The sequence below is a fragment of the Mobula birostris genome, chromosome 10 (genome assembly GCF_030028105.1).
Source record: "Mobula birostris isolate sMobBir1 chromosome 10, sMobBir1.hap1, whole genome shotgun sequence".
In the NCBI taxonomy this organism is placed as follows: Eukaryota; Metazoa; Chordata; class Chondrichthyes; order Myliobatiformes; family Myliobatidae; genus Mobula; species Mobula birostris.
Window position 1 is genome coordinate 50706370 of NC_092379.1, and position 15726 is coordinate 50722095.

General features: G+C 49.2%; 1 protein-coding gene across 1 annotated transcript in view; it reads right to left on the reverse strand.

Annotated features, from left to right (window-relative positions):
- Positions 1 to 8214: 8214 nt before the first annotated feature.
- Positions 8215 to 15726, reverse strand: part of LOC140204033 (uncharacterized) — a 119817-nt gene continuing 112305 nt past the window's right edge. The window contains exon 5 of the mRNA XM_072270283.1: positions 8215 to 9207. Coding sequence (XP_072126384.1) covers positions 8325 to 9207 — 883 coding nt within the window. The 3' untranslated portion in view covers positions 8215 to 8324. The remainder of the gene's footprint in view (positions 9208 to 15726) is intronic.

Genomic DNA, 15726 nt, shown 5'->3' on the forward strand with positions numbered 1-15726 from the left:
TTTAACCACTTAATTTTCGCCACTCAATAGAAGGAAAACAACTGAGTTACGAAAATAATCCAGAACAATGTTTAAATGCACATTTTACTTTGCATCTGCGTCAGGACAAGCATGAATATTTCCTGCCGTCTCAGACCAGTGAGCACAGCCACAAAACGGAGTGATATCCCATTCGATGCTGCAGAGGCCAAATCATTCGGCACATTCAGAGCAGAGCTTGATAGATTCTTGATTCATCAGGGTGTCCAAGGTTACCATAAGACATGGGAGCAGAACTAGGTCATTCGGCCCGTTGATTCTTTCCCACCATTCAACACGGCTGATTTGCTACCCCTCTCAACCCCACTCTTCTGCCTTCTCCCCATAACCTTTGACCTTCGTTTCCCTCCCAGAAGTTCTCGCCTTCTCCTACCTTCTGATAATTCTGTGAAATGGCAGAGAGGGGGTCTGGCTCTTGGACAGAGTCCCCTACCCTCTGCAGCTTCTTACATCCCTGTGGGTTTGATTCGTGTCAGGTCACTTCCAACAGTACATCTGCAGAAGCTTGTTTGAGCCTTTGGTCCCACCCCACCAGGTTCAGGAAGAGTTATTACCCTTCAACCATCAGGCTGGATAACTTTACTCACCCCAACAGTGAGCTCATTGCACAACCTGTGGACTCTCTTTCAAGGATTCTGCAAGTCATGTTCTCAGTATTAGTTATTTATTGTTATGTTTGTATTTAACACAGTCTTCTTTTGTACATTATTTGTTTATCGGTCTTTGTGTGCAGTTTCTCATTGATTCTATTGTACGTCTTCTACTGTGAAAAGTTAGAAAAAGTGCAGTGCAGGCAACCAGTAAGGAGATCTTGCCCATTGTTATAGTTCCCTTTGATGTTTGACTGCATCATCTTCTCTCCTGTTGCATCCCATTCCCATACGTTATTATTCCCCTCCCCAGGAGCACCAGCAAACCTCCCCTCGAGAACATTACTCCCATTTCGGTTCAGGTGCTACCTGTCCACCTTGTACAGGTCCCACCTTCTTCATAATGGTCCCAGTAATACAGAAATCTGGAGCTTTCCCTCCGACACCAACCTGCTGTGCGTACACACATCAGATTCCTATGGTCCTAAAATAATCGAAAGATCCCTTGCTGTAAAAACTTACAAAACAATTTCAGATTTTAAAAAATACTTTCAATACCCTTATACTTTCTGTACACTTCTACTCTCTGCCTTATTAATCTGTTTAAAAAAAATAAGATTATCATCTCATCTCAGTCCTGAATGGCCAAACCCATATTTTGCGACTGCCACTCCTGGTTTTTGTTACACCCCTGGGGGTACATCAACTGGACATTTACCTTACCAAGCCCAGGAATAGTTATTCAGGTGTTGAGTGCTGATATTTTAGTGATCCAAAGGTTCTTCAGAAGTCAGGAATGACGCACAAACATTGTTTATGGCCATTTATTAAATGTTACAAGGGCGGAACATGAACAAGAGAGACAACCCGAGAGAACAAAGAAAGGTCAAAGCAAAAAGCAGTCATGGTAGTCCCATACTCAGAATAGACTCGTGCAACACCATGGCAGAGAAACAGGCCCTTCAGCCCATCTAGTCTGTGCTGAACTAGTACCCTGCCTAGTCCCATTGACCTGCACCGGGATCATAGCCTTCCCATCAATGTACTTATCCCAACTTCTCTTAAATGTTGAAATTAAACCCAAATCCTTCACTTCTGCTGGCAGCTCATCCTACCACCCCTCTGAGGGAAGAAATTCCCACTCATGTTCCCTTTAAACATTTCACTTTTCACCCTTAACCCCCGATCTCCAGTTCTAGTCTCATCCGACTTCGGTGGAAGAAAGTCTGCTTGCATTTACCCCTCATAACTTTGTACACCTCAAGAAACCTCCCTCATTCATGGATCCAAGAAAGACTTGCTTGTGTGGATATAGAATTGTTTTGCCCATCGAAGGCAGAGAGGAGGGAGCATATTCTACCTGTTGGTTGGTGACCAGTGGTGTTCTGCAGGGGTCTGTTCTGGGATTCCTGCTCTTTGTGATTTTTAAAATGATTTGGACAAGAAAGCATAAGGGTGTCCGTTACTAAGTTTGTAGACGACATGAAGGTTGGTGGTGTTGTGGATAGTGTGGAGGCTTGTCGGAGGTTACAACAGGATGGAGAGATGGGCTGAGAAGTTGGTGGAGATGTGGATAGTGTAGAGGCTTGGAGGTTATAATGGGACATTGACAGGATGCAGAGTTGGGTTGAGAAGAGGCAGATGGAGTTCAATCCAGAAAAATGTGAAGTGTGTCATTCTGGAAGGTCGAATTTGAAGGCAGAACACAGGCCTAGTGGCAGGATTCTTGGAAACATGGAGGAACAGAGTGATCTTGGGGTCTACATCGACAGACTCTGCAAGCTACTGTGTAAGTTGATAGGCTTGTTAAGAGGGTAACCTTCAGTCGTTGGGATATTGAGCTCAAGAGCCACAAGGTAATGTTACAGATCCGTAATCCCCGATTAGAGCACACTTCGAATTTTGTGTTCCATTCTGGTCGCCTCTTTATAGGAAAGATGTGGAAGCTTTATAGAGGGTGCAGAGAATATTTACCAGGATGATACCTGGACTAGAGAGCAGGCATCTTATGAAGACAGGCTGAACGAGCTGGGACTTTTCTCTTCAGAGCAAAGGAGGATGAGAAGTGACATGACAGAGGTGTACAAGATGATAAGAGGCATGGATAGAGGGGGCGGGCAGGGATAGCATAATTTGAAGGTGATCTGAAGAAAGGATGGTGGGGGGAAAGTGTTTCAGAGGGTAAGTTATTTACACAGAGAGGAGTGGGTGTGTAAAATGCTCAGCCAGGGGTGGTGGTAGAGGCAGGTAAATTAGAGGCATTTAAGCTCTTGGATAGGCATGTGGATGATAAAAACATGGAGGGTTGTGTAGGGAGGAAGGATTAGATTGATTAAAGGGTTGGCAAAACATTGTGATCTGGAAAACCTACACTACAGTGTTGTTCTGTGTTCCGACTGCTGCAGTCAGAGGTTCCCGCCTACTTTAACACCTGGACAACAGCAAAGCCCACATCGGGCTGTTGTTTATTGAGTACAGCTCAGATACCCTCCGTACTGGGCCATGACTCACATAACAATGAGTCAGTGTACTGGAATGAATCTGGTGGGTCTCCCGTACTGGGCCATATCTCCCGTAATGATGAGTCAGTACTGGAATGAGTTCAGTGCGTTTCCCGTACTGGACCATATCTCCCGTAACGATGAGTCGGTACTGGAATGAGTCTAGTGAGTTCCCTGTGCTGGGTCATATCTCACATAATGAGTCTGGTGGCAATGATATCGTGGCTACGACCTTTCCCATCACAAGCACATAACAGCGCCTCTGCTTTCTTTGATGTTTGTGAGTATTCGGCAAGACAAACTTCTGTAGATGCACAGTAGGGAGTATGCTAACTGGGTGCAACACGGCCTGGTATGGAAACACTAACGCTCAGGAATGGAAAAGTCTGCAGAGTGCGGTCGAGATAGCCCAGTTCTCACAAGAAAAACCCTCCCCATCATTGAGCATATCTACAAGGAGCGCTGCCAGAAGAAAGCAACATCCATCGAGGGAGGATGGATTATACAGGCTACACTCTCTTCTCGTTTCTACCATCAGGGCAGAGGTACAGGAGCCTTCGCTCGCACACCACCAGGTTCAGGAACAGTTATTATCCTTCAACCACTGGCTCCTGAACCAGTGTGGATAACTTCACTCACCACAACCCTGAACTGACTCCACTTTCAAGGACTCGACAATTCACGTTCTCGGTACTATTTATCTGTTCTTATTTGTACAATTTGTCCTCTTTCGCACATTGGTTGTTTGTCGGTCTTTGTCTATGTAAGACCTTTCCTTTACTTTCCCGTAAATGCCTGCAAGAAAATGAATCTCAGGGTAAGTATACGGTGACAGATACTGTACATACTTTGATAATAAATCGACTTTGACTCTTCCTCAGGAAAATGAAAGAGCTGGTCACTGATTTCGGGAAGTAGGGGAGTGGAGCACACAGGCTCTGGTTTACATCGATGGTGCTGAGGTCAAGAGGGTTGAAAGCTCCACGTACCTAGGGGTGAACATCACCCATAGATTCTCCCCCAAAAAGCACATCAGCCCCTCTACTTCCTCAAGAGGCCAAAGAAATTGGGCAGGACCCCTTTCAACCTTTACTAATTTTTACTAATGCACCGTAGAGAGCTCCCATCTGGATCTATCCCAGCTTGGTTTGGTATGGCAACTGCTCTGCGCATGACCGTTAGAAACTGCAGAGAGTTGTGGTCACGGCTCAGCACGTCACAGAAACTGGCCTCCCCTCGGTGGACTCTGTCTACATTTCCCACTGCCTCAGTAAAGCAGCCAAACTCACCACCCACCTCAAACATTTCTCTCTTCTACCCCCTCCCAATGGGCAGAAGATCCAAAAGAACCTAACACCAGCTTCAGGACAGCTTCTATCCTGCTGTTTCACACTGTTGAATAGTTTCCAGTTATGATAAAATGGATTCTTAATGCCAAAACCTATCTGTCAGGACCCTCGCACCTTGTTGTCTGCCTGCATTACACTTCCTCTGTCCCCAAAACCCCCCACGTGACGTTCTCTTAATGTTTTCCCTTCTACAACTATCACTATCAATACATCCTGTGGAGACAGCATGAGAAACAGCATTTTAACTGTACATGTGACCAGAAACAAATCTGATTAACAGTAAGAGAGTCACAAACAAGGATGCATAGTTCCAAAATAAAGCTCTGGTCATTTAAAACTGCCTTGTGATTTCTTCAGCAGAAGATGATAAATATCTGGGATTCTCAGTGGAGGGCAGATTGTAAGAGATACAGTATTTAAGGTGAAGATGATCGACAGGTATTTGAAAGGTTGGAGAATTGAATGTTACGGGGAAATAGCACAGGATAAGTATGAAGGCCAGCCACGATCATACAGAATGGAGGGGTATGGTGACCCAGTCTACATGCTGCTTCCTTGTGAAGCAACTTAACTTCAAAGTAAATTTATTATGCCTCTCAAAGTCCAATCCTATGTCCCTGTCATGAGAGGTGGAAGTGGGTAAGGACAGCCAACAGCCTCTGGTGAAGCTGTACACACCAATTCCCTGTACAGTGGGTACAACAGATTACAGAAACATTAATGAACCCCAATCAGACCATTGACTTCAGAGGATTGTGGAGATGGGAGGTCATAGATGGTCTACGCTCCACTGGAAGCCAAGGTCCAAAGTAAGCAAGTAATAAATTTATTATCAAAACTGTACGTCACCATATACTGTACTGCCCTGAAATTCATTTTCTTGCAGGCATTCACAGTGGAACAAAGTAATACAATAGAATCAATGAAAAACTACAGACATAAAGGCTGACAAACAACCAACGTGCAAAAATAGTGCTAAAACATACATTAAAGATAAATAATTAATACAGAGAACGTGAGTTGCTAAGTCCTCAAAAGGTGAGTCCATAGTTTGTGGAATCAGTTCAGAGTTGAGCTGAGTGAAGTTATCCACACAGGTTCAGGAGCCTGATGGTTGAGGGGTACATATCTGTTTCTGAACCTGCTGGTGTGAGTCCTGAGGCTCTTGTTCCTCCTTTCTGATGGCAACAGTGAGAAGAGAGCATGGCCTGGGTGGTGGGGGTCCCTGATTACGGATGCTGCGCTCTTGTGAAACGCTGACGGGGAAAGGTTTGGAGAGAGTTCAGGCCTGGTGACTGAACTAATCCCTGGAGATTCCCTGCTCCCTCAAGACTACCTGTCCCTCCACCTGTCTTTGTATCATCCACAAATGGCCTCAAAAACATCAATTCTGTCACCCATTCGTTGACATACAGCATGAAAAGAAGCAGTCCCAACAACAGCCTCCATGGAACATCACTAGTTACCGGCAGCCAAACAGAAGAGCCCCCCTTTATTCCCACACTTTACCTCCTTCCTGCCAGTCAGCCAATCTTCTATCCATGCTAGTCTCTTTCCTGTAATACCATGGGTCCTTATCTTGTTAAGCAGCCTTGTGTGTGGCACCTTGTCAAAGGCCTTCTGAAAATCCAAGTACAGTACACCACATCCACCAATTCTCTTTTGTCTACCCTGCTTGTTCTTTTCTCAAAGAATTCCAACAGATTTGTCGGGCAACATTTCCCCTGAAGGAAACCATGCTTATTGTATCATGTGCCTCCAAGTACTCTGAAACTTCACCCTTAATAATGGACTCCAACATCATTCCAACCACTAAAGTCAGGCTAACTGGCCTATAATTTACTTTCTCCCTCTTTAAGGAGTGACATTTGCAATTTTCCAGCCATCTGGAACCATTCCTGAATCTAGTGATTCTTGAAAGAATCACTAGATTCTTGCTACTAGCTCCACAATCTCTTCAGCCACCTCTTTCAGAACCCTGGGGTGTATCCATCTGGTACATAACTTATCTACCTTCAGACCTTTCAGTTTCCCAAGCACCTTCCCCTCAGTAGTAGCAATGATGCTCACTTCTGCCCCACTGGCACTCTCGGAGTTCCTGTCTTGTTACCATTGCCTTCTATTTTCTGACCCCGTTCCACTGGAGGAAGTCTCACTGGCCCTCAGGACCCCACAGATCAGGGTAAGATGAGCCAAGAAAGGCGGATAAACTCTTCTCAGGCTTCAAGCTGGGTACAGGTGTTGATTATAAGCTCCAGGGATCATCCCCGAACAAGAGTTTGTTATTGAAACGTCGGTTATAATCTGTACCGAAGAGTTTGTTTGTCATGTATGGCAGGAAAGCACCAGATCCTTTTTGAGCCAAGAAAGCTTACCGAAGCTCTACTCCCTTAGGAAGCTAAAGAAATTTGGCATGTCTCCATCGATCCTTTCCAGTTCCTATCGTCACGCCGCTGAGAACAGCCCTATCGGGATGCACCATTCCTTGCTATGGCAACTCCTCTGCCCCTGACAAACTGCAGAGTGTCGTGGACACTTCACGGAGACCAGCCTCCCCTCGGCGGACTTGCTGCCTCGGTAAAGCAGCCGGAATAACCAACGACATTGAGAAGGTCAGTAAGCACAGAATTGAGGGGGAGAAAAACACAAGAACATTCCAACAGATCTCCGATCCTGAAGCCAACCGGGAGCAACACATAAAGGGGGTGCTTGGTAGGGCTATGGTCCCGGTGCAATGGTTCAACATGGGCTAGATGGGCCGAACGGCCTGTTTCTGTGCTGTACTATGACTAGTGAGTCAGGCGGCATCTGCACGGATAGCAGCTCATCTGAAGGGGGTCTGGACCCGCAAGGTCGACTCTGTCTGTATTCTTCACTGTCCACCCACCCCGGACATTCCCTCTCCTGTCTCCCATCAGCGCACCACCAGGCTTAGGGACAGCTCCAGCCCCGCTGTCATCACACCCTTCGCCAGACCTGTTGTACCTCAGGAGCGCCACGGTAGCACAGCAGTTCCGTTCCGGAACGTCGGAGTTCCGAGTTCCATTCCGGTGCGTTCCGTGCTGCGAGCGCCTGGATTTCACCCCGGGTGCTCCGGTGGGCTCCGACCGGTCAGCCTTTGGACTGAGGCTAATCGGTCGCTGTAAATTGTCCGATGGTTACCGGACGGTGTGGCGCGGCTCAAGGGCGGGACTGGCCTGCACCCACACCGTGTCTCTATGGACTCCTGACCCCACAAACCACCTCAATACACGCGGTTACACTTTATTCTGCATTTTATCGTTTTGCACAGAGAACTTATCTGAATGAACAGTCCGCCAGACCAGCTTTTCCATTGTATCTCAGTACATGTACATGTGGCGTTAATAAACCAATTTCTCCCCTCCGTTAGGGCCGCCTGAACGGCTGAGACCCTCCAGTTCGTGCGTTCCCAGCCTCTCAGCTCCCCGTTAACACCGGCGGGTTCCGTGGGCGCTGTTTGTACCGTACCGTACGACAGCCTACCGCACCGTGGGCTGCGTGTTTAACAAAGGAAACGGCTTATTGAATGTTAAACCCCAGCCCAGGTATCAGATTAACAACATCGCCGCGAACAAACCACAACCGTGCCTGATTACAAGGATCCACTCCAATTTCTTATCACCCGCAGAATCGCAGCAGCTGCGAAGTTTATATAACCCATATGAGATACATTCGGCCCTTCGCCCCAGCGTGAAGTCGCGGATTTTTCCGCATTTTGGCGACCAAGTAAATCCCGGACCCCAGGGGAGTGTCTACCCCAGTACTGTGTCAGTGTCGGGCTGACCGAATAAACCAGCCCCCTCCCCAGTAAGAGCAGGCGAACCTCACACCCCGGCGTGAACCCGCTGCTGATGGGCCGCCAGACTGGACGTATAAATAAACCCCTCCCCACAGTCGGGACAGGTGTACGGGCGCTCCCCGGTGTGAACGCGCTGGTGTCTCCGCAGGTCAGACGACTGAGTGAATCCCTTCCCGCACACCCGGCAGGTGAACGGCCTCTCCCCGGTGTGAATTCGCTGGTGCATGACCAGATCGGACGACCGAGTGAATCCCTTCCCGCAGTCCGAGCAGGTGAACGGTTTCTCCCCGGTGTGAAGACGCTGATGGATCACCAAGGCGGACGTCCGAATGAAGCCCTTGCCGCACTCGGAGCAGGTGAACGGTTTCTCCCCCGTGTGGATCCTCCGGTGGATCACCAGGTCAGACGACTGAGCGAAGCCCTTCCCGCACTGGGAGCAGGTGAACGGCCTCTCGCCAGTGTGAACTCGCCGGTGAATCACCAGGTTGGAGGAGCGGAGGAAGCCCTTCCCGCAGTCGGAGCAGGTGAACGGCCTCTCCCCGGTGTGGACCCGCTGGTGGGTCACCAGGGTGGAGGACCGCGTGAACCCCTTCCCGCATGCCAGACAAATGAAGGGCCTCTCCCCGGTGTGAACGCGCTGGTGAATCAGCAACCTGGAAGAATCCTTGAAGCCCTTGCCGCACTGGGAGCAGGTGAACGGCCTCTCGCCGGTGTGGACCCGCCGGTGTATCACCAGGTGAGACGAATGGGTGAACGCCTTCCCACAGTCGGTGCAGGTGAACGGCCTCTCGCCAGTGTGAACTCGCCGGTGTATCACCAGATTGGACGAGCGGAGGAACGCCTTCCCGCAGTCGGGGCAGGTGAACGGCCTCTCCCCGGTGTGGACCCGCCGGTGTCTCATCAGATCACTGGATCGCTTGTAGCATTTCCCACAGTCGGGACACTGAAAAGGGTTCATGGCCGCGGAGACACTGTCAGTGCGGACAGGGCGGTAAGTCTGGGACCTGCTTCCCGGTCAGACAGCGGCTGAAGTTACCTACCAGTCCGGTGGAGGCTCCGCGAGCTCGGAGCTGAAACCGGGATGGCGGATGAAATCGATCCCGAGGCTGTACCGGGGCCTGCGTCCGCGGAGCTCCCGGGAAGAGGAGAATGGAGCCGAGCTCTCCAAAAACACGGGCGGTTTGTTTGCAGTGGGACAGTCCCGTTCCCCCGGACTCACTCCGCACCCGGACTCTGCGAGAACCCACCTCGCCGCCCTCCCCGTGCCGCGCAGGCGCGGAGCCGTGCAGCCACGGGAGAGTGTCCGGGTCATTCGCAGCTCCGGGAGCCGCCGCTTGTCCCGGTCCCGCCGATCTGGGCGGGTGCACCGGGCTGCCCGAGCCTGCCATTGCCTTGTTCCCCTCTCTCCGCTCGTCAGGTTTAACATTAACCTTACCGCTCTTGTGTTTAACAATCTGTTGTCTGCAGGAGCCGAGTCTACGGGTGTAAGGAAAACGAACAGAAGCTTCATTAACTAGGGGATAGAGACAGATTAATTGGAACAAAATGCCGAGGCGAACCCGGGGATGGGTCAACACACCGTTTTGTTACTTTCGCTAATAAATCGTCTGCACATTCGATAACTTTCAACAGTATTAGATAAATCCCGGACTGGAGTGAAACTTTCCAGGCGGCGGGGAAATCGCATTTATCTCGGTACAGTGATTTTTTTGTTTTGCATATCATCCATACAGATAATTTCAGCTATCACTACAGTTCACTGAGTTGTACAAAGAAAAACAATAAAGTTTAACAGCTGATGACGCGTCTCGGCGCGAAACAAATACTGTTTATTCCTCTCCATAGATGCTGCCTGACCTGCTGAGTTCCTGCTGTGTGTGTGTGTGTGTGTGTGTGTGTGTGTGTGTGTGTGTGTGTGTGTGTGTGAGAGAGAGAGAGAGAGAGAGAGAGAGAGTGTGAGTGTGTATGTGTGTCTCTGTGTGTGTTACAGAGAGAGTGCAGTACAGGCGGATAATAAGGTGCGAGGACATAACAATGTGGATAGTCAGGTTAGGAGTCCAACTTTATCGTGTGGTACGATGGCGTGTTGTGTGATGCGGTGTGATTAACCATGAGGAGAGAGTGGACTGTCTCGATGAACCAGATTCGGTCATATATATCTTCCTTCTGTGCATTTTTGCTGTGATCAAAACCAAATATTTACATACAATCAGTTTCAGAATCACTGACATATGTTATTGGAGTTTGCTGCCTTGGGGCAGCGCGATACAAATAAACACTGTAAAGTGATAGAGCAGAATCAGATTTAACACCACCGGCAAATGTCACTTTCCGGCTGCAGTACAACGAAATTCATGGTGAATAAATATAGAGAAAAGAATCTGAGTAAATATATGTCTGTTAACTAGTTAAGTTAGAGTAAGTAGTGCGATAAAACAGAATAGAAAAGCAGCGAGGTGGTGTCCATGGGTTCAGTGTCTATTCTGAAATCTGATGGCAGAGGGGAAGAAGCTGTTCCTGAATCGTTGAGTGTGTGCCTTCAGGCTGCTGTACCTCCTCCAAAGTAAAGTATCCTAAGGATTCCCCGACAGTAACAGTGTGAAGGGGGCATGCCCTGAGTGGTGGGGGTCTTTAATGATGGACGCTGCCTTCCTAAGGCACCGCTCCTTGAAGATGTCTTGGATACCATGGAGGCTGGTACCCATGATGGAGCTGACTAGTTTTACAAGTTTCTGCAACTTACTTTGATCTTGTGCAGTCACCGCCCCCCCCCATACCAGACGTGATACAGCCAGTCAGAATGCTCTCCGTGGTACCTTTGTAGAAGTTTTCAAACGTTTTAGTTGACAAGCCAAATCTCCTCACACTCCTAATGAAATATAGCTGTTGTTTTGTCTTCTTTATGACTACATTAATAGGTTGGGAGCAAGTTAGATCCTCAGAGATATTGACAGCCAGGAACTTGAAACTGCTCACTCTCTCCACTTCTGATCCCTCTATGAGGATTGGTGTGTGGTCCCCTCATCTTACCCTTCCTGAAGTCCACAATCAGCTCTTTGGTCTTATGGACATTGAGTGCCCGATTGTTATTGCAACGCCACTTGCCGAGCTGGTATATCTCACAAAGGTACGCCCTCTTGTCACCCAGATAGAGATGGAGCGAAAGAGGAAGAGTGAGATAGTGTTCGTGAGCCGTTCAGAAATCTGTCAGCAGAGGGAAACAATGTATGGGACCCCTCTGAAAAGGACGGAACTGCCGCACAGAGCCGCGATATCATCTGAGAACATTGAACCAACGGTTGGTTAGCACGCAAGTATCTCGCCCAAGTGAGGCTCCTGCCCCTCCCCAACCCCACACTTCCCTGCTCATCGCTCCCTCCCCGTGAGCGCCCGTAGTTCCGTCCCAGTCCCGTCCACAGTTCTCCTCCATGCAGAAAGACAGTGAATCCTCCCTCACATCGCCCCAGTTCTCATACTACCCGGGACAACGAACATTCCATCTGTTTGAGACAATACTTGCATCGTCAAGGCAGATTGTCAGCTGACCCTTGCTCTCGATCCGCTGCCTCAGGAAAGCAGCAGCAGAATTGAAGATCACACCCCCTCAGACATTTCTATTCTCCCCACTCCCATCAAGCAGAAGATCCAAAAACCTGAACGCATCTAGCACCAGGATCAAGGACAGCTTCTATCCAGCTGATGGAAGACTATTGAACGGTTCCCCAGTGGAATAAGGTGAACTTTTGACGTCACAATCGATCTCGTCATGACTCTGCACCTTGTAGTTTACCTGCATTACATTTTCTCTGTGACTGGTTGTACTTTATTCTGCATTCTGTTATTACTCTACTTTGGTCTGCCTCAGTCTTCTGTGTAACAATTTGATCTGTGTGCAAAACAGGCTTTTCACTGAGCCTCGGTACCTGTGACAACAATAAAACCAGTTTGGGAAACAGAGCTTCCCATCGAGCCTGGAGCCAGGCCGGGTTGCCCACTCCCCCTTGTCTTGTTCGTGTGCTGTAGAGAACCCTTAGCCAAAGGCATCGGGCAGGATGAGAGCATAAGAGGGGTGATGCTGCCAGGCAGTGGAGGGACCCTACTGAAAACATACACTGCCTTCTGCTCAGATCCAACATCAGTTTGCAGATTGATCAGCATCTGCGACCAGTTTGAGTTGGCATCAGGGGCCAGAGTTAACCCAACGAAGAGTGAGGCCATGCTTTTCAGCAAACGGCCCGACCGATCCAGTGTCCCCTGCACCACCGGGTCTGATTAGGTGAAGGTGCTGGGGATCTGGTTTGGAGGGGTTGAGGCCTGCAACGAGAATTGGTTGGAGTGGACTGGGAAGGTAAACCAGAAACTGGGACTGCGGGGAGGGTGCTCCCTATCGATAACTGGGAAGAACCTGCCATCAGGTGTGAGGTGCTCCCAGGGCTCCTGTACCTGTGGCAGGTGAGGCCCATTTCCCACCCCTCCAGCCTGAGAATCACAGTGTCTTCAGATTCACCTGGGGATCCAAGAAGGAGCAGGTTAGACTGGTCACGATGCACAAGCCCCAGACAACGGGGGCAAAAATGTACCCAGTGTCGCTTCACCCAACGGAGTCAAAACTGTACCCAGTGTCACCTCACCCAACGGGGACAAAAATGTACCCAGTGTTACTCTCACCCAATGGGGACAAAAATGTACCCAGTGTCACCTCACCCAATGGGTCAAAAATGTACCCAGTGTCACCCTCACCCAACGGGTCATAAATGTACCCAGTGTCACCCTCACATGTGCACGACTGCATCAGGCTGAGTATTGAATCTAAATGCATGGGCACCAAATATCACTATGTGCCGTAGTTCCTCGTCCCCAGTGTCGCGAAGGATGGGTCCGGCTGTTTGCTGGACAACATCCCAATCAGCTGAACATTGCCACACTACCTGTTCTTCATGGAAAAGTTCTTCCAGACCAACAACCTTGACCACAAGTCTGCACAGAATGTCCCACAGACTCTGCAGGGAACAGACCCGATGGGTACAGTGGGGTGGTTTCCTGAAGACTATCCAGACTGTCAGGCAGAATGCCTCATCACCAACCCAACAGGTACCAGGACCTTACCTGGATGGCGGTGAGAGGGGCTCTCCCAGTCGGATCCTTCCTGCGAGCCCGGAGTATCACTGCCACAGTGCACTGCTCACCGGGTGACTGAGTGGGGAAGAGATGGCGGCTCTCCTCTCTGCAGACCATGGGGTTTGCAAAGACGATGTGGAGAAAGATGAAATTCATGGCCCATCCTGAGCAGCTGCGTGACAGAGAACTCTCTGATCTATGGACCGTTCCCAGGGACACCCACAGAGACGAACATCACCTACTCTGTTTGGCCTGTCGGAAACCCGTTGGTCTGCCAACACACCGAGGTGTCCGTGGAAGAATGCCGCCGACTGGCACCTTCCAGGCTCAGGAGTACGTGCTGAGGGACGCACTGAAGCCCGGTGCGGCCACCGCAGGGCTCGGTGGGGAAGGGCCACAGTTGGGGTTCTTCTCCAATTGGAGAGGGAGGGGCTGGCGGGGAGGAAGCCCCTCAGTTATTATGACAGTAGTTTACCACCCCAGGGTGGCGGCAGTGCCTTTGATGTAAGTGAACGTAAACAAACAGTACTGAATGTACTCAGTGTAAAGAATGAAGTGGAATGGGTGCACTCCTTAGAAATAATTTTGATTATGATGGAAGTTTTTGTTAAAAAATTTCATTCTGAACTCCTACACCCCTGGCACCTTGCTGTTCATAAACTGGTTGCCAGCCTCTCCACGTTCCCACAGTGGTGACACTCTGAAAGTCCCTCATCGGCTGTGGGAGGCTCTGGGAATGTGGCCGGCGCTACATAAATGCAGATCTTCCCTCCTCTATTGGAAGGGCGATCCTGGTTTGGAGGCTCTGATGTGCAGGATTGAAAGACCCTGCAGAGGGTCGCGGACTCACCCTCCTCCGTCATGTCACAACCCTTCCAACCATCGAGGACGTCCGTGGTTGTCTCCTGAGTCCTGCCCACACATCGCTGAACCCTGGCATGTGCAGTAAGACCTTGTTGCACATTATTGTCCTGATGAAGGGTCTTGGCCTGAAACATTCCCTTCCCCAGAGTCTGCCTGACCTGCTTGGTTCTTCCAGCATTTTGCATGTGTTACCCTTGTTGCACCCTATTGTTTGCCATTGTTGCACTTTCTCTGCAGCTGTTTCACTTTGTTCTGCACTCATTTACTGTTTTACTTTGTTCTACCTCACTGTGGAATGGGTTGATCTGTACGGACAGTATGCAAGACAAGCTTTTCACCACATCTTTGTATATATGACATGAAATACCAATTTCAAATCTCCTTCGCCCTCCTCGCTTTAGACTTCAGAACTGTCTGCTCCGTGTGTTCACACCAGCGCTTTGTAGCCTTCATTGCTGACAAGCGGATTAAAAACTGAATAACAGGCCACCTCTGGGGACAAGGACTGGAGGCAGCCTGTCCTGGGGTTAGGGGACGGTCTGTGTTTGTGAGTGTGTGGCTGGGAAAGGGAAAGGGTCTTGCCTTGCTGTTCTTGATTTGTTCTGTTGTTGTCACTGCTGTGTTTTTCTGCTGAACATTGTGAACGCGCTAAGAACGTACAGGGATACTTGCGACTGCCGGCACATGCTTTGGGTGTGTTGGTTTTTAACACAAACAGCGTATTTCACTGTATGTATCAGTGTGCTGGTGGTAAAGTATATGGATCGGAATCTGAATGACTTCTCCTCTGACCCTCGGGGTTGTGTGGGGGATGGGTGGCACTATCCCATGGTTTTGTAGAAAGCCTGCTGGGAATTGGAGGAAATTCTCCAGCCAAAGAGCAACAGGAATGTGTACGGTGAGGTGGGGACTGAAGGTGTATTTACAGAGAAAATGGGTGCAGATCACAAGGAGAGTCTTCCAACAGACTGGAATGGGAAGTGGCTGGTGTGGAACAGAAACACTCACTGGGTCCTCAGAAACTTTCAGAGGTTTGGACACACTGTGAAAAGTAGAACATTTATTGATGCAGAATATGAAGTTCTTCCCTGATTACAGGGGCTGTTAATATCAATTATTAATTACCCAATTGTCCAGTCACCTGCAGCGAATCAACATAACTGCAGAATCAGCAACTTTAGTCACTTGTGAACTCACTCCTGTCTCAGCAACTTCAGTTTTTTAAAGATTCCATAAAGGAAATGTTTCCAATTTATCCCTGGTGTGAAATCTCCAGTAGTTCAGTGAATTGGAGTAACTTGCAAATCCCTTCCCACACCACCAGATTCAGGAACAGTCACCCTTCAAGCATTTGGATAACAGCACTCACCTCAACACTGAACCGATTCCATAACCTATGGACTCACTTCCAAGGACTCTACAACTCGTGTTCTCAGCATTGGCTG